Genomic DNA, 23,337 nt, shown 5'->3' with positions numbered 1-23,337 from the left:
CAGTCGGATGAATCATTCCAGCTGCTACCAAGTTCCAGTAAAAGATTACCATCCCAACCCTTTCTGCACTGCTTGTCATTACTACATGTTAAAAATCAGTGCTGTTCCAACTTTTCCTTGGCCCAGCGTTGGGAAAGATTCAAACTAGAAAAATCCTTCCCACAAAAAAAAGGGAGGAAGTTAAGTCTGTTTTTATGCCAGATCATTTTGGATAGTCAAGTTATAGAGTGATCAAATCAACAACTCAGCCAACAGAACTGCAGGTAACTCCTGGAGGGCAGTGGGGGGGGAAAGAGTGAGGATGACAACAGGCAGCCAGGTCAAAGCCAGAGCTGGTAACCTCTTTACATCAGCTCTAACTGCATGTGCCTGATTTAGCAGCTGGTTTCATTAAACAAAAGATACTGGGTATGGTTTAACAGACAGTCATATCCCTAGGCTCAGGTAATGATATATGCAGAAAGGAGAGACACATCAAGTCACAAACCTCGTTTGAGAAATGCAATTCACCAAGAAAATATAAGTACCTCTCTGAAACCCAGGAGCTGAGTATCCCAGGAAATAGAGCCGATGACAGCTCCCTGGTGACATGAAAGGTCATATTTAGTGCAAGAGCATAGTTGTAAGACCAGGACACCTGTGTTGTAGGTTTTCAGCTCCAAGGTTTTGCTCCACTGATCCTGTTTTACAGGAAGGTGCACTAAATTGTCTGCTGGAGATGGATCATTCCGCAATCTCCCTGTGTAATCAGGGCCACTGTGTGCAGGAACATGACATTCTTGGGAACTAACAAAAAATCATCATGATGCAACTTGTGATGACTCAAGAGCTCTCTTATAGAGATGTTGCACTAGCAGGAAGGAAGCTCAGGCTTCGGTCAGACCTCAAGTCTTTTAGATGTTTTTTTATCTACAGGTTATTTAACATCAAGTTCATAGCCACCCCTGAACCAGGGTTTGAAGGGAGTGTTCCACTTTCCAGGCTCAGCCTTAAATAGAGTGGAGGAGACTACTCCAGGCAAAAGCACTAAACAAGAACACTGCTGACTGGAAGAGCCTTCTGTGATGCAGGAAAGAGTTCAAACCTCTTTGGAGCACTTAAGAAGCCAACACTCCAACTCTGTGAGCTACTATGAAAGGCTAATCCTGTTCTATCAGCTATGGTTTGCACACATTCAGTATCAAAGAAACGTTCAGGGTGGAAACAACCTCAAGAGATATCTAGTCCAACCTCCTGCTCGAAGCAGGGTCAGCTCTGTGGGCAGATCATGCTGCCCCGTGCTTTATGCAGCTGAGCTCTGACTATCTCAAGTGGATGGAGCCTGCACAACATCTTCAGACAACCTGCTCCTCTGCCTCACTGCCCTCATGGTGAAAAGTTTTTCATATCCAGTGCAAACCTCTCCTTTCAACTTATACCTGTTATACCTCTCCTCCCATCATGCACTACTATGAATAGCCTGATTCTGTCTTTTTTGGTAACATCCTCACAGGCACTGGAAGGCAACTATAAAGTCCCTTCTAACCCTTCTCCTTCTCAAGTTGGAAACGTCTGGTCTCCTCAACCTCATCTCACAGGGAGACCTCTCCTCATAGTCCCCAGACTGGCTTAGTGGCCCCTCCACTGAACTCACTCCTGTTTGTTAGCATGTTTCCCATATTTGGGGTTCCAAAACTGGATTCCAGACATAGCCTAACAAATGTTAAATGAGGGGGATAATCACATCTCTCTTTCCGTTAACAGGGCTCAGGATGCTGTTGGCCTCCTTTGTTGCCCAGGCCCCCGCTGTTCCGTCTGAGGACCTAAAATCACACGCACACTAAGTAAAGTGGCATACGCCAAATACTTCAGTGGGAAAAACACCATTAAGCATGTAAGTACGCAAAACAGGGCAATTTTAAGCACTAAAGTTTCATCTCAAAAGCAGGTTCCTACGCTGCTCAGCAGGAGTGTTATTGACAGTTTGGTTAGAGATGGATGCATAAACTAGATTGGAAAACAGTGTTTATGCTCCTTTGACCTGACCCTAAAATACAAGAAAAGATTTATATAGAAGGTCACAGTCCTCTTTCTATAGTGAAACTTGTATATGTAGTTTACAAAGATACCTTTTAATATAAAATTTAACCAACTATGTGTTCCCTTACTACCAGCTACTGACAAATTGATTTGGCCAAATAAGTAGCAAGATGAAAATACTACGTAACAGGAAATTCAAATCTAGAGCTGCCTCCTTGGAAGGTGTGTTTCCTCAGTCACGAATTACTGGGCTCAACACAGAGTTAAGTGGGCAAGTTTCTATGGCATGTGATAAACACACAGTCAGAAAAGATCATCTGGTCTGTTTTGGTCTGAAAACTCAGCAGTCCATAAATGAGAAAAAAGCCACAGGATATACTCGTATACTTTATGACAAGGAAATTCAAGATCTTACCTAACAAACACTGAATTGCAAACTTGTGTTCTGCTGCACCTTGAAGAACATTCTAATATAGAGTATTTAATTGACAGATAGTAAAAACTCAGTGCAAACCTAAATCATATTTCTTTTGCTTGCAGAATGCTAATATTTTATACCTTCTGGTCATGTTAATACTGTTTTTATGTTTAAGCCCTGAATGCCACTCAAAGTAAAAAGGAAGAGGGATTTACAAAACTTTTCCAATATGATCATTTAGATATTAATTATCTCTGCCCACTCCTAGCACATTACTTAATATTAAACACTTCATAATATAACTTGTCATCCCCCCCCCCCCCCCCTTAAAGTTGGAATCCAGAAAAATGTCAAAATGATTCTTTAAATATTCTTATCAGGCACACTTTAAAATGTTTATCTTAGACATTGTTAAAACATAAGCATGGGTATTTCAAATTATATTACAGCCCAAAGTAAACTCTCAAAATCTAGACAGATAACTTTTGTGTTCTAACAGAGAAATTTTACCCTAAAGAGACAAATGCACAGCTCCTACTGATTTTAATGTACATTATATACATGTCGCTGAGGGCAAAAGATATTTCCCTCCTACAAAGCAAGTATTTGATTTTTCACGTCAATTCATCACAAACCTGAGTGGAGGTCTTGGTGTGCATCAAATAGTTTTTGAAATCTTTCCTCTGCTTTCAAAGCCCGAATAGTCCAAAGTCCCTGGAGGGATGATGACAAGTGGGAGAACACTGGACTTCGAGCTACAAAGGGAAATGAGAGTAACGTAGCAATAGCTGACAGGCAACATTTAATTCTTTTTGTACCACACTAATCTTTAATCCTTTGTATTTAACCATACAAGTTACTGTACTGCATACTTTTAGAATAAATATGCTGTATCTTCGACCAAAGTCCTCTTACTCTGTCAGAATCAGATAGGCAAATTAATTTATATAAAAATGTCTTCAATTTTTAACAATTACTGTCACTGAAGAAATTCTTTGAGCTTTATTAATGACATGAGGCAAACATGTTTGTTGTTGGTAATGCTTAATAGTTCCTAACCTACTCAAGTTAAAGTCAGGCACGAGAATCAGATTACGTCAGACACACCATTAGTATATGCATGTAAGACCAGTGACTTAGCATGCTCATAACTAACTTTACTTATAGATTGTTAAACTGACATACCTAAGGTTTATCATTACATGAAACAGGAGTTAGGCATGTAATTCACTGGTTGAGAAGAAAGGCAATAAGGAAGCTATTTTCATAACAAAAGAATCTTTGATGGATTGTCTATAAAATGCTAGCATTTCACATAATAGTAAGCAGGGTTCAAACTAACATCAAGTCCCACTAAGCTACATACTTGTGGATTCTAGACGTTTAATATCTCTTGAAGTGTCTAAGAAATATCGTCGAAGAAAAATGAAAAGAATAAATAGCGGAATTAAGGGGATGAGTATCCAAGGAATCACTGCCACAGCCACAGCTACCACACCAAAAATCTGTAGGAGAGTCTGCAACACAATAGAAACAAAATAAAAAAAAAATTATTTGCCAGAAGAACTTAATTTAGAACATGTATAAAACTGTTTAACACTATTGAAACACTTAAATGTTTAAACAAAACTACCAAATTTTAGAGTGGATGCATTGTGTAACATGAACTACATCTAGTTTTAAGCAACTTGAAGAATTTACAGTAATACATAAATAGACTAATTGTGCAGTTTATGGTTTTCTTATTAATTATTTTTTATTTAAGAAACATCTTTACAAAATTCATCGACTGAACATTAGCATCTCACTGTATGGACTATTCTGTGACTGCTGTAACAAAACAAAGTAATTAGTGGAATAGACAAATCATCTTTGATGAACCCAAGCTATCTTGTGAATGAATCAGTGATTGTTTTTACTCCAGGTAAAAAGAAAGACAGTTGAAAGACCGACTTTCAGTTAAAAGACTTGACAACTGAAAGACTGACTTTCAACACAGACTTGTAAGTCTTTAATAGAAACAACTATGCCTCATATAAGAAGAAAACATGGTATTAGAGAAAGTGAATTTTCTCTTTCCAAAGGACTGTATTGTGAAATGTTACAAATAAGAAGAAAATGTCAAACATTGCAATGAAAAGCTTCACAAGAGGCTAGTTCTACCAGGTTCGCTTAAGAGTACAAGATGGATGGCTGGGCTAGGCCTGAATTTACTCTTAGAAAACTAGATATAGGGTGGAATGAAATTTCGTTGTTTAGGACAGTGGATCCCAGTCCAAATTTTTCAATTTTTGTTTTGTTCAATTTTTTTTTTTTCCAATTTTTCAAATTTTATGTTAAAAATGTAGACCACTGCAGACCATTTCACATCCTTCACATCAAACTTTTGGTTTGAATATATTGTGAAAAAAACAGTATCTGCGCACGAATTCCTTTCAGGATACCAGCTCGGGGATTCCTGGCATACTGAAATCGGGGTGTGCTTATTTGCTCCTGGAAAAAGGAAAAAAAACAACAACAACAAAAAAAAAAACCAAACACACAACGAAACACATAAAACAGAAACCCGCCCTGTACAAAAAACAGACCACAGAAATTCTAGCTCAATGCTAAATTCTCGTATTATATTCATTAACACATTTTTTAGAGCTGTCAGTATTTTCCAAAACATCTCTTCTTTAAAGACTGTATAGAAGCCACCGCCTTCACCGTCACATATGATGCCTAAGTGGATTCCAGCAGAATTTTCTCTTTGCTTGACTTTTGGATGCCAAAAATGCATTAGTGACCATCGTATCCTGAGAACGTGTGTCTTGCAGGCTTCTGTCCCATTACCGATGCATGAAGTTGGAAAAGTTAAGCAGCAAAACAGCTCAGACTGGATAGCAGTGAGCTACCTGGATTTTCAAATGCTTTAGGTGGAACTGCGTATCAAACAATGTGTTTCCTGTTACGCTTCTGGTAGCCTCCCCACACCCTGTACAACCAAAACTGAGCACAACCTTTTCCCCTACATTTGTGCTTTCTCGAGGTTTCTCCGACTTTACCCTAATTTCACCTGACCAAAGAGCAAACCCACACACCTTATGCATTACAACTGCATGAGTCAGCACAATTTAAGTCTTAGGCTCTAGGCAAGATCTTAGCTCATGATAGAAGATTTATCAGCGTAACAGCCTCGCATGTCATAGATCCTCAAAGCACATTACAGGGTCCCATAAATCTATTACGGAAAATAGCCACAGGGTAGGTGTGGGGCAGGAGCTCTGAAGGAAGCTGTATTGTACTACTCCACTGCTCATCAGTGGGCGAACTTATCAATGGCATCATGTTGTTCGACCTTCTAGATACACAGAGTAGATTGCAAACATTTTACCTAGATTTCATCATGGAGAGGTAAGGTGGCAGTGAGAGTGCACGGTATTTCACTCGGATCAATTACGCGAATGGTTATGTCAGCACAAAGCAAAACAAAGCACCCTGACTCCTCAGCATCGCTGCTGTCAGCCCTTCCCTACACGTTCTACTTCTCCAGCATTCATCAGAACCCCACGAGCTATTTTGGTTTTATTGTGAAGACGGGATAAGAAGGGAAATGCAGATTCCTGACCTCCTTCAAATTTTCTACTGTCTAGACCACTGCTTCCCCCAATATTACTCTTTGTCTCTGCCAAGCCTTTCAGCCATCCACATTACCTAATTTCTGAAGGCTCCTTCAACTCCATCCTCAAGAGAGATCCAAGACAGTTCCTTCCCTCTGACAACTCACTCCCAAATCTGGTTTATACGTCTGCTGCCTTCCCCTTCTCCCTCAGTAACCTCTGCTGTACTGAGTCAATCCGTCTGATTCCTAGGCAGGCACGAAAAGCAGTCTCTGTTCTGCCTCCTCACACTATCAGCCACAAACAAAAAGTGAAACATCAAGGAAAGCTGCTTCAAGGAAAAGAATTACGAGGAAAATAAAACATTTCTTAAAAAAAAAAAAAAAAAAAAAAAAGGTGCTAAACTGAAGTTTTAGTGATAATAATCTACAATACGTTGCGAAGTGCCGGTAGAGGTGGGAGTAGGACTATCAGGATCCAGCTCATGTAAACAAAGCCTTGCTACGATGAAAATACAGGGAAGGAAAAGATGGTTAGGATGACTAAAATAAAAATCTGACACCGCCTTTGGAAGGAATTTTAGATGAGCCTGCACCACCTTATCATTATAAAAATTTATGATAGGGTGGATCAGTCATGTGTGTTGCTTTTTGGAAAACCAAACTTGCATATAAATTAACTCTTAATGAAGCAGTCTGAAAGCCAGACACAACTATTTGCAGACTGTAATCATGCAGCTACCGTGTGAGGTAAGGCAAAGGTTCTAGTCCCTGAGTTTCACAACAGACAACCAACCTCTTCGGCTGAACTTCTAGCAGAATCGCCGTGTGCTAGCAGGAGGACCCAAGAAAATCAGCAGGTTGACGATAATGATAACACGAGCAGTCAGACCGCTCTCTTCTCTGGAGACAAGCAGTGACCTAGGTAGCCAGTTTACACAGCAAGAAACGCTCAGGGCTGGGTATCTAGACCTTTAGCAGAATCAGCTTAGGGTTGAAAATCAAAAGGCTAAGCACAATAGGAAATTTCCCTACGTCAAAGAAATACAGCCTATAAAACCAGCATCTTTTATCATATTTCTTAATTGCAGCATTTAAAAGTATTTTTTAACGACTGTGCAAAAAACAATAGCCAAATTAAAAAAAAAAAAAGAAAAAAGAGCTGAGTAATTACGTTTTATAGCTGTCTATGCGGTACTGGAAACAGGACCATCTTACACAAAAATCAACAGATGCAGATGCTACCAGGACTGAAAAGACCTGGATGCGAGGGAAAAACTAATTAATTTGCTTCCAAATGTCTCCACATTCAAATTTGCTTCAGTTTCCCTGGAGAAAGAAGAATGTCACACTCATGGACCAGTCCTTAGACCACATACTTTATCCTGAGAATATAGAGAAGCCTGTGCTGTTTCTGTTGGGGTCATTGCCCTGCTTGCAGAAGTCCTGAGAGGCTTTCCTCACGCTTTGGTCAGCCACACCATTCACTGTAGCTTATTTTTCCTCAAGAAACCTCCTGTCTTACCGCAGTCCTCCATCAGAGCAAGCATAGCCTCCTATATGCCTCTGGGGAAGTGAATGCTCTGATCAGCACATTCATGTGTGAAACACGTGCCCTCCCTTCATCTTCTGATGATATTTGTAACTCTTACAGATACTCTGAGTGATATCCTGGAGTTTCTGTCTCAAAAAGGTTTTGCTGTAGGAAGAACAAGGTATTTCTGCACAACAACCACACAACAGAAAAAGCATTTAACGCAAGGTAGTGAAACAGTAAGAAAAGAACCATACAAATCTGGAAAAACATGAGATTTGCAAATCGCAAGCTATAAGCCTTTCCCTTTGTTGCATAAACTACACCATTTAGCTAATGATAGAAATCTTACAAGAAATTGTAAACCATTTGGAGCCATTCATTAAAGTCAACAGACTGAAATGCACAGGTAGAATTTGGAGAGTTCAAGCTGTCTCAGAAGAACGTCCATCCTTCCACCCACAGATCACTGCCATTCTGTACCAGCTATGCCCCGAGCTCAGTATATCATGCTTGACTTTGAAAAAACACAAGTGGAGCCCACGAGGTGGGATTTGAGACTCAGAAACCTGAATGTAGGGGTCCACATGTGAGCTACACAGCTAAGCTCCTGTCCCATTTACCTAAGTTTACAAAGTGATAGAGCTAACCTTGACATGGACACCTAGTGACCCAACAGTGGGCTCTGGAGAAACACTCAACTAACTGTATCGACCAGGTGCCCTCTGACTGCAGCCCAAGCATCTACAGCCCAACAGGCAGACACCTAAATTTTGATGACTGAACGTGCTGTCAATTCCCACCCAAGAACTGCAGTGATCCAGCACTGGTTTTTATCAATACTGAAGTGGAAGTCAAAACACACCTCCCCCCAGCTCCTCTTCCCTGGACCCTCAAATGTACTTCCAAGGATTTATCAGCCCATGCACACTGCCAGGAAGCCATACTAATTTAATAACAGCAACTGTTCATAAACAGGATTTCGAGTTAGCAGCCTTAACTGCATTAACGTAGGGCACTCTCTGTCAGGCTCTGCTGTCTGAAACAAAGCCAGGCCAAGAAACTACAAAACCCCACTCTGTCCGTACACGCTTGGCATCCCCTTCCTCCTCCCCTTCCCCTGGCTAAAATTATTTCCTCATTGGCTCTGCCAAATAACTGCATGCACAATCAATCCCTGATCCAGTTCTGACATTCTCCTTTTCCTTGAACACTTTTTTTTTTTGGTTTTAGTTTGGTTTTGGATGTGCTTTGTCAAACCAGACTGTTTGGGCCAACCGTCACGCAGCTCTGTTCAAGCCCAACCGTGTGCGCGGTTGGCTGCGCTGGCACACCAGAGGACAAGCTTGCCCAGCGAGGAGACATCCTAATGAGCAGATCAGAGCTTGGACCAGCTGCATCCAGCACAGCATATCTTACCACACTGTAGATTTTTACATTTGTTTTCTTCTTTATTGCTAAAACAGAAAACATCCACACAGAAACCCATTACGTCCGTACAATAATCCTCGGACATAAACAGCCCTACTTCGTTTTACTCAGATAAAGTGACCAATTGTGTAGTCTTGTCTTGTCTTTAAACTATCTTTTGAATAAAATCTATGGTTTTTCTTTCCAAACTGATTTAAAAAGGTAGAAATATGGTTGTTTACATTATTGCTCGCATCAAACCATCAGCAAGAGATTTGTCTAGAAAAAGCAAGACTTATGAGTAGAGGAGGAAAAATGTTGCATATAACTCCAACATTTGAAAGACATCTCAGACACGGTGGAGTGACACGAATCCTTGACAGGAATGACAGCCCTCAGTCAGCGTTAATTTAACCTTAGGAAAATGTACATCCACAAGAAGATTTGGGAATATAAAGACAAGACAAGACAACCAAAGCACTGAAAGTGGGGAAAAAGGCATAGCTTGGAAAGAAATTAAAATTTTAATTTCAGATAAAGTGATTGAAAGAAAAAAACAAAACATAAGAGCTAAGTACTGCCAGCTCCACAAGCTTCAAAAACAGCAAGCTCACGTTATCTTGTATAAGATGCTCTTTCCTCCTCAGAATCTTGCTGTTAGTAATGATAAGCCCACGAGGTTACGTGACTAAATCCATGTCACTGCAAATGGCCTGAACACGTCTGTCAGATTTACCATGGAAATGTGTTTGAAATTAGTAATCACATCTTTAATGCTAATACCTTCTTTTTATTCTTGTCTCTATGAGATAGCCTTTCTGGATCATTGTTTTTCCAAGTGAACAAGCATACACTTAGCTCCTCAGGGTAGATGTTTTTTGTGCCATCAACATGCTTATTCATTTGACTTGGAATGCATTTTGCCAGTAAGTGAGAAGCCTTAATATGTTTGAGGTCATGCTGAACTGTGTCCGATTGTTCTTTAATAAGTTTAGCAAGTGACCTTATAGTAAAAAGGGTGTTTTCTTTAATACACTGGCACTGCCACCATTCTGTTGTATTTAAACAGCATCCTATCATCACTAATCTTTCACCCCACTATAAACGTTAAAATAGGTTTTCTGGCACCTTGTGCTAAGATCTCATGCAGGTCTCAGCCCCAGCTCTCAAAAACCACCGTCCATACGCTGTCTGAGACTTCCAAGTACTGATGTTTTAGAAACACATGCACAATCCATCTCTGGAGTTTGTGACACTCAACATACTTGTCCTTTAAAACTTTGCATGAAATTCCTACATCATATAGAGGTTATTTTCCTTTTAACAATAAATTATCTTCACTCGTGTGTGAAGTTCGTCGTCAGGGCCCTTTGGCCATGGCAATAACAGTTCCAGCTCATAGAGATTTTCCATGAAAACACAGCCTTTTATCGGAGCCAAAGTCACAGTCCCTATTTACGCATCTCTACATGTGGTTCCTGTTCATATCCACTGCACGTGGAAGCCATCCTCTCCAATACTGACCTGTTCAGGAAATATACTACAGTGCCCTTTGTACCATGACAAATATATCGTCCCGCGGAACACCTCAGATGCCAAGCACAACTTCACATGCTCGTTTGAGGAAACAGCAGTAACCAGAGAGAGTGTACGACGCGCGTACACACACGCTTTGTTTTCTCAACAGCTCGTGCCAGAACCTGCCCAAAATAATACAGAAAAATGCCTCGCACCAGCCAACCCTCCCAGCGTCTCTCTTCTTCTCAGGTAGCGGAAAACATCCCTTTCCACCCTATCAGCTTAGGGATTTTGTGATCTGTATGTAAACAAGGAGTCTAACACACCCCGTGCTCCCCCAGTAACACCAGCACGTGTGGTCACTTTGTTGGGCGATGCAGTTGCTCCGAGGTTCCCAGTGTGCTTTTATAACTCCTCTGCCAGTCCCTGCTGCCAAAGGGGTGGCATTTTTTAAAGGAAATTAAGAAATGGTTGGGCAATTTCTCTACCTCTCTACTACCTCTTTGAAGGCACTTCTAAAACTCTTCCCCAGCTATGTTAGTCCAACACAGCTCCACTAAGCATATCAGATCCCTGACGAAATCAAAACGTTTCATTCAGCAACGGGTACGTTTCTCATTAGTACTACTACACATGGTGCATTTCCTACTTCATTCTTACTCTTATGTTTAGTCTTTTATCAGCAAAGACTGACTGACCAATATTTGTCCTTGGTCTCATTCTGCTTACAACCCCTCTAAAAGTGGTTTTTCTTTCAGTCTTTTTTTTTTTTTGGGAATAAAATCAAAATTCAATAAATACTTCACTGCTTTCAGAATAACAGATTATAGGAGGCAGATCTCACAGCCAGTACAAAATGCTGCAAAAAAGCAGATACAAAAAGGACAATTTGACACCTCCATCACAAAACGGCGGATACTGGGGTATTAAAAAGGGAAGGGACCACAGAAAGCAGTCAGGCTCCCATGGTCTCCCCAGGTAACATCTCCTATTGCCACTGCTGGAGAACGAACACTGATCAAGACAGGCCATCAGCATTACTTAGCATTCTTATGTGATAGTCCGTTCACTTATTTGCTAAAATACTATCCACCACCCCTGAAAGGGATTCCTCTGAGCCAATGATGACATTAGTGTAACCTGTTTGTCTCTACTGTGCATATTTTTCCCCAGTTCTTCCAAATGTCTGGCAAAATTTTGCTTACCACAAATGCAGCTGCTCCGTATGTTGCAGTTTTGCAACTCTGGCTTTAAGCTATATGGACTTTTCCGCCCCAGGCCTCTTGCCCTTAATGCCAGAGCAGCCCCCACCCTCCCTAAGAACACCTCATTTTCAACTTTGTGACCCTTCCTGCTCAGCCAAGTCTAATTGTTTGGCCAGAAGTCAGTTCAATTCAATCTCAGCAATTTTAAAAGCTTTCTGTTACATTTGAACTGCGGGCTCTCCTGTTATAAAGAATATCAGTTCTTCAGTAACACAGTCCTTCAGCCTGACATCAGTTACAAGCTTTTAAGCATTTTACTGTTTGTTCTTGCTATTTAAAATACACTACCTTCTGTTCTTCTCTGGTTACTCCCCTTCCCAGCAGAGATGCAAAAAATGCTTTTTAGCCCATCTTTTTTCCCCCCCTCCCCCATATTTCCCAGAGCTTTGCAACTCCAGTAGCGCTATTATTAATAGTAACACTACTTTCCTATTCAGAATAAACTCTTGATTCATAATTCTGAAGAACTATATGCTGTTTTGCAGTCCCTTGGTGCTAGGATGCCCAACAGTGGCCTGACGTGTCCATCACCCACTCACCTGTAACTCACCTGCATACCACCACACGTTTCATCCAGCTCAGCCATTCTCTACAGGTGCACGTAAGCAAGTAAAATGACCTTTTATGAGTTTATTCATTACAAACCATCCACGCATACATACCAGAGCAAACAACTGATACCAGGTCTGACCCTCAAATTCAGACTTCTATCAGCAAGACAAGTGGATTCTTTTTCTCACGTTATGTTATGCTGAACTGAAGAATGGACAATTTGATCAGGTACCAAAGCCAGCACATTCTCAGTTTCAGAAGGGAAGATCAAAAACCTTTATTTTAGAATGAAAGGAGTGACTTTTATAAAAAGAGCTCTGATTGTTTAAACATTAGACTGATTTCAAAACCCAGTGTGAAAAAAAAAAAGAAAAAACAAAAGAAAGGAAGATGGAAAATGACTGTGGAAGATAATGCACTCAGCACCCTATTCTTCCACTGTTTGGGAACGGCCATCATCTAGTCCGTGAAAGAGTTTATCCCCACACACCGAATTTTACAATTTCAAGAGTGCAATCCAAATTAATCAAAAATTATACTTGATACAAAGCTTGTAATGTAAATGTAAGACAAAGAGCTATAAGCTTCCCAAGGAGATTTGACATTCTCAGTTCCCCAGTGAACTCTCCTCTTCTGCTGTATGAAACTGCCCACGCTGCAGCCACTGTCTTTTGAAGAAGGAACTCATCTGGATTTTCAAATCGGATGTAGAAGAGCTCCCCAGCCAGCCACAGTATCAGCATCGGATCTCACAAAAAGCATGAAAACAGTTCTTATATTCTGCATGCGATGTACACATAACCCTGGCAGCACATTTTTATGAGATGCAGTCTTTTTTGCTGAAGATAATTCTTTGTCCCACATGTTTGTTTTGGGCATAAATATGCACCCTGATTTAACACACGCACCGGTTATATGGCTTAATAATTCAAATTACCTCAAAGTTTCCCCTACCCTCTTGAATCAAAAGTAAAATCGCCAGTCCTTTTGCCAAACAGTAAAATCCTACTTTGTTTGTAAGCACACACGTCCTATCTATAGCATATCAGTAGTTTAAGGCAATCTAGAAGATTTGTACTTATCACCATTTGGAACAGGATTGTTACACTCTATGACTGACAGCAGAATTAAAAGATTTCTAGCTACTGTGAAGTGTTAGAAATGTTAACGATCTTCATAAGTCTTTAAAAATAACACTCAGTTTGAGCTGGGGATGCGAAAGGTTACAATAACGCTTAAAAAGTCAGGTAAACACATATAAATAATAATAAAAATCCCCTCTCGGGCACCAAAAGGAAAAGTTGAACCAAAAAGAAAAAGTTCACTTATATCAGAGCACTTCTTCACTGTCTTTCATAGTAAGAAAAGCAAAAAAAAAAAACTTCCCACACATACAAAGACAAACTGAATCTCTCTCTGAAATTCTTACAAATTACACCTTAACCAAAAGGGGAGAAAATTCCAGATTACACAGAGCTGGGGCACGTTAGCGGACTTCCATACAACTCTACGGCTTTCTAGGAGCTGAGAATGTAATTGAGAGCAATCCTATAAAGAACACAGAGAAGTCAAATGGAGAAGAGCTGATTTAAACCTGATCAAAATTTTATATGTACTGGTTTCCGTCAGACATACCAAAATATCGTAAGAAAAAATACATTTTTGTCTTTCTATCGCTAAGTCACAACCTGCAGAAAATTTTAGGTACATTAAAAGGAAGACTGCATCTTGCAAGACTTGTATGCCCTAGACAAAGAACACAGAATTCCAGTAAGTGAAAGCTGGCTTTATTTTTCTGAGAAGTCCTATATTGAGAACGTCACTATTCCACATTTCATCGAAAAAAAGAAAGCAATAGCCCAGTAACAGAAGTAATACCTATATCTGCCATTCAAATTAGGTATAAAAAATAAAAATAAAAGAGAGAAGATGAACAAGAAAAAGAGAATAGCAGTAAAGAACACACAAGGAAGCAAGATGACAAAAAGGTAGTGGAATCACATTTTTCAATATTATTTTATCCTCTTATGTTAAATATGGGGTTACATCTTCCAATTTTGTTAGTACAGCCCATACTACATAAATATAAACCCTAAAATACTTAAAAAGTTACATTATGTTCCCACAGTAAGTAGCTTTGTTACTGCAGTGATAACCATTGGCTTGACATTAATATGTGGAAAACGAGATACACGTCAATTTTTATAAAAAATTCTACGCACCCATGTAAACAGGAAAAAAATGGGGTGAGGAAAAGGATTGGGATGGATTACACATGATTGTGTGAAAACAGATCTTTAGCCTTCCTGAGAAAAATTGAGGTCCATGTAAACAGGAATTTAACTATTAGCAGTGACTCCGGACTTTACGTGCCTTATCTTATACACATATGAACGACGCAAGTACATACGCAGCTCATATGATGCAAGACATCCTTAAATTCAAAGGTATATGATGACAGGCCCAGAGTAAAGACCAGCCATAGCTTTGGCATAGATTATCTCCACCGCTGGTCGCCATCAAGAAGACTAATTGGCTACTGGGATTTAACAATCGAGGCATTCAATGACAGAGGAGCAAAAGGTCAATAAAGAACTGCATTATTTAGACAAGTGTCTATGCTACACTCACAGCTCCTGCAGGTTGGGCCTGGAGACACAAGTGCAACCCAAGCCTCTCCCACCCCTTTTTTTGGGAAGGGGGGAGGGATGGACGATGACAGGGTGGGCATGATAGACAGTTTTTTTTTTGTTTTGTTTCTAAAATAATCCCTTCTGAATTCAATGGAAAAAAAAAGGCAAAATTGAAAGTACATACAAGTTTCAAGTGACTATACTAGAAATTAGTTTTTTTTGTTTTTTTTTTTACAACGATCATTTCAATCTTCTCTCAAATTAGAGTTTAAAACCAACCAATGAGAAAAAAAAGCCCTATTTTTCTTTCAGTTTTAATTGGCTTTTCATTATATACTAGCAGATGCTGTAATATGCATCTTGGGAACGTACAGCTACAACTATTCTTTAACAAACACAAGCATCTCTTGAAACCATCTTGCACATACATACATACGTACAAACTTCACTAAACTGAAAAAAAAAATTAAAAAAAAGTCCCTACCCCTCACAGGAATCACAAAATAACAAAGTCATTGTTAAACTAAAAGATACTGGAATTCCTTCTACACACTTTCCCTGACATCTTCACACAATAAAATGCAGGGGTCAGCGGTACTGAAACAAGCAACGGCAGTTCCACTCTTTTGCACATACGAAACCAAGTGACCCAAGCTATTATTCCAGTCTGAGGCACTTTTTGTTCCTAATATCCAGATGCAGCAGCTTTCTTTTTTTCTTTCCTCCTTTTATTTTATTTTTTTTTAAATAAATGACTGTGGACACCTCCTTCACATTTTCCTTTTCTTCAGCATTTTCACTTCATAAAGCTGCAGTCAATGTGTTTTGTGTGTGGTGAGAAGGGAACGGCACATTCAGTGGTGGTCTCAGCCACAGCCTACATCGGTGGCTCAAGTAGTCTCAGGATTAGGTCTTTGTGTGTGATGAAAGGATATGAAAAGTCAGTTATTTAAACGCAGTCAAGCTGTTGATTTTGGGGAGGAAAAAGGTTTTGCAATTCAGTTTTCCTCAATAAATCACTGCCCTTTTCCAAGGGCAGCTGCAGATAGTTCACATGTTCACAGTGTTCTCCAGAAACAAAACAAATCATGATTTTCCCCTCCTCAGACCAACACGGGAAGAAATCAAAGTGAAGGGGCCATTGCATGAAGTTACTTAAATTCACTAGAAACTAAAGCAGAAAATCAACTCTGTTAAAAGGTAATGAGATCACTGAAGAATTAAAAGGACGAGAAGGTACAGGGGAAAAAAGACACCCTTTAAAATTTATCATTATAATTAACAGAAAAGAAGAATACACTTCAGCACTGGAATACACTTCAGCATCCTATATATATTCTGTCAGTTTATAGATACAATTTCCAACTAGCAGCATATCACTTTGTGTGCTCATCCTCCATCACCTTGATACCCCATTTCAAAGACGTTAAGCCTCTACAAATCTACCTCAAATCAAAGTGTGAGTCAGGTACTGAAAACAAGCCTTTGATGAGCCCTCACGTATGTAGCACCCGCAATATACCAGCCACTTAGGAATATCTGGGCTAACGTGCATTAAATACTATTGAATGGACTGGATTCCTGATTCCTAATACTTTATCATGAAATTCTTTTATCCTCTTCCTTGATAGATATTCTCTCAAGCTAGCACAGTGTGTTTTATTAATGCTGCACTGAGTTAGATGTTGCTGTGCATTTTAACTGGTATTTCAAACTACAAGCCCCATACCTATCAGTGAAGTCCACATCAACAGGCAGGAGGAGGAAAAACAACTGGTTAAAACACTGAGTACATCAGCTGGTATTTTCAGAGGAGCCTAAGAAAATTAGTTAACAAATTCCCAGTCATCTCAAATGGCACCTGATTTCCTTAGGTCCCTTTGAACTTATTTATAGGATGCTCAAGTTCCTATCAACCAAAGAAAGCATTTCTGCTACTAGTTATATTTGGGTAGCACTTTGAGGCTGTTGTCAGGCCTGCCCTCTGATTAAGCTAATAAATATATAAATATAGCATATAGGTCTAAATGAAGTAGTTGTTTAAATCCTCTTAGAAGGTTTTAAAGCACTGTAATGGCATTTATACAAGTAGACACATACCTGAAGAGATTTAAGATATGTCAAAATAGGTAACTCAGAATAGGAAAAGGGGGAACTGAGGCTAAGGAGGTTAACAGTACTAAAGCAAGGGATTAAAAATATGCAAGCTCACCAGCAAAAATACACCACCACTGCCAAACAAGTTCATTCACCTCTTTGATTATCTGAGAAACAACCTACAAAACCTTAATTAAAATCTGATTTTACAAACATATTTAGTGCTGTATTTAGTAAAACAGTAAGCATTGTAGAGAACACAACATTGCTTTTCATTTTTCACACAGAAGAGCTTCTAGAAGGTAAGACAGGCTCATTTAGACCATTTGCAGGACTGAGGACTGTTTATTTTTTAATTTAATCAGCTCTAAACTGGGCTGTAAATTTACAATTTAAGGTATCTCAGTTGAAGTGTATAACTTACACTTGGTTTCTTTTCAGTTTCTTTTTTAGCTGCTACCCACTGAGCTCTGTTCAACAGCCACATAGTTAAATATATCCATAAACATGTTCTTATAAAAGAGACTTCTTTTTGATTTATAAATCTTACAGATGCAGTAATTTCTACAAATAGATAGTCAACTGCACTAACATGACATTTCTCATAAGCTGTTAAATTCCTAAGATGAAAGAGTGACTGCCTCCTCCTAGCAAGGATCTACTTCCCTCAGTGTCTCCAAAAACAGGTACGCTATATTTTAGTGAACCTAAAACCTAAGGAAGAAAGGACGGAAGGAAACTCTAGACAGAGTGGGAGTTGCTAGTTTGGGAGCTATTGCAAAGCAGCAGTTCCACAAAATCTAACCAGGTTTTCAGAAAAATACACAAGATCTATGATGCATTTTTGAGCTTGCCACCAACCTTCTAGTTTTGCTTTAACAACTAGGCATACAGTAACTATCCACTGTCTTGAACATAACTGACTGTTTCTTCTTCATCCAATGGAAAATGTAAAAACTTGATTCTTTTACTTTAAGGAATTAATTTTCATCCAGTATAGCTGTCCAGACTAATCATGCTCATTATGACTGTAGAGCAGTGTATAAATCTTATTAGGGACTCAAAAAGAACATTATCAATTTCTAGCATTGCCTTAAAATCTGTACTGAATGTAATTATGAAATTCTCAAAACTAATAGATTTTAATTATTAATTTATAGGTATTTAAAGGGGCTCATATTGCAGTTTTTGAGTGCCCAATCACATTGTGTTTATTTGTGCAGAAATGATACACACACTTGCTAATATAGTAAAAGGCTGGAAAGCTTCACAATGGTCTTAGCAATAACTCAGAAAAAGGACCACTTCTTCGATGCAAATCCGCTCAAGAAAAGCTTCTACACACAAAGTAAGATGAACCAGTTACTGCATTGTTTATGAAGTTTCACTTGATTCCTCCTGACAACCATTTAAACAATGAATGTTGGGAAATGTCTCTCAGAGAATCAACAACAATGGCTGGGATCAGAGCTTTTATATTTAGCTAATACTGTTTTTAGAAAGGAGAAAATATTTCTTCCTGAAGGGATTATAGGAGGTCTTATAAAAGACACCTGCAAACAAAACAACCGACAAAAGATCTCTATCATAATTGATAACAGTTATCCTTTGTAGAGATCTGTGCTTCTTCAGAAATAAATGTTATATCTTTGCTATCGAATTTCAAAAGGCATCAACTAATCAACAAGCTGACTGATCAAGAATTATAAGTTTTCAAAAACCTGCCAAGAAGGAAGTGCTTTTGTCTTATGGATAGCAGCCTATTACTAAACAACAGCAAGTTCCTAAGTTTTCCTCCCTGATGCCAAAGAGTACACGCAACTCTGAGTACAGAGCACTATTGGAGCATACTGGACATACAACATCTTCTTTTAAAAAAGAAAACTTACCACTTAAAACACAAGCTTTTGTATTTTAACAAAATATTTTGACTTTTTTTTTGTTCCTGACAATTTTTTAAATAGCGTAGTTAAAAGAAATGTACGAAGTAAACAGCATGAGGGGAAATGCAGTTTACAGTATGAGCTTGAAAGAAGAAAACAATCACATTCACAGTAACAGCCTTCACTCTTCTATCCCAGATCCGTTAAGTTTTGGTAATCATATACTGCCTAGAGTATGTGTACACTGGTCAAATTGCTAGGCTTTCCAATTCAGTTGTAGACGATTTGGTCCTCTGCTCGTGTACCACGCTCACAGGTTACGTCCTTCCCCAGCTTGCTCCTGGAACAAAGCAGCTGGTTCTCTCAGAAAACAAAAACCAGTGTGTGGTTCTCAAGACAATTTGCTTCAGGGTCTGCTCCCAAAAGGAAGTATGGACAAGACCACACCAATTTTGTCTCCCTCTGCTTACACAGTTCTCTAACATTTTCCCAGCAAATTTTGCATCCTCAGACAACCCCACATGCCTTTAAACCACATGACAGGGCATGCAAAACACCCACTCAGTTTCTTGCAATAAAAACACCATGCAAGTGGGCTGCAACACAACTCTCACGTTATTACATTATTATAAACGCACAGAACTAAGGAAAAAGGGTTAATCATTTTATCTCAAGATTTCAGGACCCAGAGGATGCTCTGGCCAAGAGTGGTATGTAGAACGTACATTATCCAGTCTTCTATAAAGACGACAAACCTGTGCAAACACCAACCCCTCTGCATTGCTTAGTCTAATAGAAAAGGACCTTTACACAGAAGAAATGGTTTTGACTTTGTGGATACAACCCCTATGTAAAGAGAAGAGGGTAAGGATTGCATAACAGCCTGAACTTCCAGACAAAATGAAAGACATACACGTACTGTCCAAAGAGAGCTGAAATAAAGTACAATATTCTGTCTAATACAGGATAGTTAATAAGACTGAAGAAAATTTGGAATCTCTGAAAACAGTAAAAAATGAGTAGTATATTATAAAAAGATGTTTATATTTTACTTTCAGGAAATAATTTATCAGGGCCTTAAAAATGGAAATTCAAGGTCTTAATATTTGCTATAAGCAACTCCCTAACTCGCAAAAAAAAAAAGGGGGGGAGGGGGGAGGCAAAAAAAAAAAAAGCAACAAAACCAACAAAAAAACAGCACTTGCCTCAATTGGTAGGTAAAATACATCACCTTCCTTTCTTCCCCCTAATGGTATGTGGCACTTGTAAAGCTTTGAAAAACACATACTTCAATTTTAAGAGCTTTACTAAACTAGGAAAAAGAGTTTATCTTAAGTGTCTTTTTACTAACTCTTTGGAACCTTCTTCTCCTCCCCCCCGTCTAGAGTTCAGAATTAGCAATGTCATTAAAGTGCTTTTAAGAAACCTAAAATGCCTTTGGTTTCAGTTTAAAAACATCAAAAACAAGGTCGAAATCCTGATTAAGTTATCTCTAATAGATGAAACAAAGTTAGCAATAGCGCCTTAAGAAACATTTCTGACTGGAGCATTACAGGTCTGATCGACTATGTGGATCCAGATGATCCTCTAAGTCATTTCTTTCTCTAGCCTCTACGATTCTGTGTACTCTGTGATTCATGTTACTTTGATACATTATGATCTTTTCTTTTTTTCTTGCAGCTTTCTGCAGAATTTTATAAGGAGGATTAATAGTTACGGCAACAGTAAAACTACCTTGGTGTCATATATAATCCTTTATCCTTTCATCATCATTGAAATCTCAGTGCTTTGTCCATCTTTTTTGTCTGCAGCAACTTATTTCACTTGTTTCTATTAAGGCTATTATATTCACACTATTACTACTAATCTTTTCTTTGTAAATAGCCACACCTATTTTAATCCAAAATGGTGTGGTAAGCATTTGATTCTTTGTGGAAGTAGACACATAATTAGGTTAATCTGTGCTATCTTTTCATGTGAGTTGATTGTTTCTTTACTATGGACATATTTCTTATAACAGCAAGAAGCTTGCCAGATTGCTTGGAGGCAAATCAGGAGCAATTTACCAAGCATGTAGCTACTATGAACTGAAATCTTGACATAATAGCAAGCTGTGTATAGCCACTCCTACCTGCCAGTTATTACTCATGTTAGCTTTTTACTGACACATTAAATTTCAACCGCACCTTTCTTTCACAAACAAGCACTTTCCTTAAACTAAACTACATCTGTGACAAATAGCTGATTTTCAGCAAAGCTTACAGGAGTCTAAATTCAGAATGCAGTGCAGAAGCAACTGAATTACCTGCACAAAGTCCAAAAACGTCAATGGAAGCAAGTCATCCAGATGGCCAATATCTTTTGAGAAACGATTTAAGATTCTTCCTACAGAAATAGAGTTGGAGAAGAAAAAGGAAAAAAAAAAAAAAAGGTAAATACAATGCCTTGAAAGATCAAAATACCTTAAACACACCATGTTTTACCTGTTTAGTAACAGCTAAAAGGTAACAGCTGGAATCTAAAGATAAAAAGACACCTTTTGAAAACATTATGGAAGGAGATCTTTTACAATCAGAGCAATGTATTTGAAGAAGAATACTTTTTAACAAATGCCTTTCACCCAAATACAAAATATTACTTGAAAGTTGATTTTATTTTTTTCCTAGCAGTTTAAGCTAATAGTTCAATATAATTTAACAGGCAAAACACAAAAGCTTTCTGTGTTCAATGTGTGCAGGTAAAGAGTTTTGCAGTACAGGCACTGTAATACATGTTTCATCAAGTAACATCAGTCACAATCTGTTCCTGCCCTTGACTGAAACTCACTCATGCATGTATGTCTTAGATAGATCATAGTTGATCTAAATGATCCTTTTTAGTATTTCTGTTCCCATCCCTTCACCACTATGTGAATTCAAATCGCAGGCATTTCTGAAATAAAATTTCAGATAGATTTGTTTCCATGCAGCCTTATATTTATACTTATTCAAAACCTTGACAATACTGATCTTCGTTAAAACTAACAAAACAATTTTTAATCTGCCATCACTGAAGCATTTACACTCCTCTATTTTCCCAAGTTCTACTTGAGTGAAAAAAATCAGAGCAATAATTCTTTAATAATTAAAGTCACAACACTGCCACCCGTAAGTGGATTAGTATCTTTCTCTATTGATGCCTCAACTCACCAGGAAAGAAACTAAGCTAAGGATGGGAATCTGTCCTTTTATAAGGTGTGCAATGCCCGTACATGCATTCGCATTGCTTTTTTATCTGCATATATCTTGATTCAATTATTACTTCTAACTGGTACAAACACATTCACTTCATTGGCAACAAAAGACTTTTTTTTTCTTTTTTTCAAAGGAGCTCATTAAACTGAAAGTAGTTTTTTTTTTTTAAGTTTCTATGCAGTACGTTGGAGACGTAATTCAGAGATAAGAGCCTACACTGAAGTAACTTCTGTAGCAACCATCGCTCTATTTTTCTGTTCATAGATGTCTTGGAATTACAGATTTTGTTGCATAACACTGATTTCTTTTTTTAAAAGGAGTTTTTGTTCTACACCAACCAATATGCAACACAATCCTCTCCCCAGGCCTGGGACATGACTCCAAAGAAAGATTCTGGTGGCGAACAGCTTGTTCTGCAGTACTCCCGTACCCAAGGCAGTTCCTTCAGCAGACAACAGTTAGGATTCATCCCATTTATAGCCATTGCACACAGACAGGAAGGGTATACAGCAGCTCAAGATTCAGCAAGAACTTTAATCAGTTTCTACTGGAAATATCATCTGGGGATTTCATTTATGTTACGAAGGGATAGATATATTAGAAGGAACACTAAGGAAATTTCTTCCAAGTTTCCTTTTCCTGTGACTTCCTTACTTGGAGATTGCCCATGGAAGAGTATGCACACCCTGCACGCATGCTTGAGCTAAGAATTCTTAACATCTCTAAATATCACATTCCAGGCTATTTTCCAAAGAAACAAGACTTCATTGGCAAAAAGATATATCATCCAAAGAGGTGAAATGCTTCCTTCAGGAAGGGTTTTCCTTAGCAGCCTGTCTTGGAGGGCAGATGAGGGAAACAACAAGGCAGCGCAGCTGGGCTCAGGATATTGGCTTTCTATCCCCATCTTAGCCTCCTGTCTCCTGAACAACCTCATTCTACATTACAAAGCAAAGGGCAGAGAAAGGGGAGGTTAGCAGTGCTCAGTCCCTTGGTGAAATGCCATGAGAGGCACCGAGGACAAACTGCACACAGGAGGAAAGGCTCTGTCCTGCAGCCTGGAATCCTCACTTGAATTTAGTCTTAAAATCTTCCTTCACCTTTTAACCCCAAATAAAGTTTTATTTGCCATGGCTGCAGAGCAGTGGCAGCCCAATATAAGAAGCTGGCCTGC

At 38.8% G+C, this 23,337-nt stretch overlaps 1 protein-coding gene across 5 annotated transcripts in view; it reads right to left on the bottom strand.

Annotated features, from left to right (window-relative positions):
* ABCC4 (ATP binding cassette subfamily C member 4) overlaps nt 1-23,337 on the bottom strand; it is a 153,014-nt gene that overhangs the window by 46,785 nt on the left and 82,892 nt on the right. For 4 of the 5 annotated variants that reach the window (XM_035564875.1, XM_050716991.1, XM_035564878.2 and 1 more), the window contains 3 exons: nt 21,236-21,315; nt 3,804-3,954; nt 3,073-3,192 (listed from right to left, as the gene is read on the bottom strand). In XM_035564875.1, the coding sequence (XP_035420768.1) occupies nt 3,073-3,192; nt 3,804-3,954; nt 21,236-21,315 (351 nt within the window). Of the gene's footprint in view, nt 1-3,072; nt 3,193-3,803; nt 3,955-15,495; nt 16,122-21,235; nt 21,316-23,337 lie in introns of those variants that run through there. The other variant, XM_050716996.1, reaches the window with a different exon arrangement.

This window comes from Cygnus atratus, chromosome 1 (assembly GCF_013377495.2).
Source record: "Cygnus atratus isolate AKBS03 ecotype Queensland, Australia chromosome 1, CAtr_DNAZoo_HiC_assembly, whole genome shotgun sequence".
Taxonomy (NCBI): Eukaryota; Metazoa; Chordata; class Aves; order Anseriformes; family Anatidae; genus Cygnus; species Cygnus atratus.
This window is presented reverse-complemented; position numbering and strand designations above follow the sequence as displayed.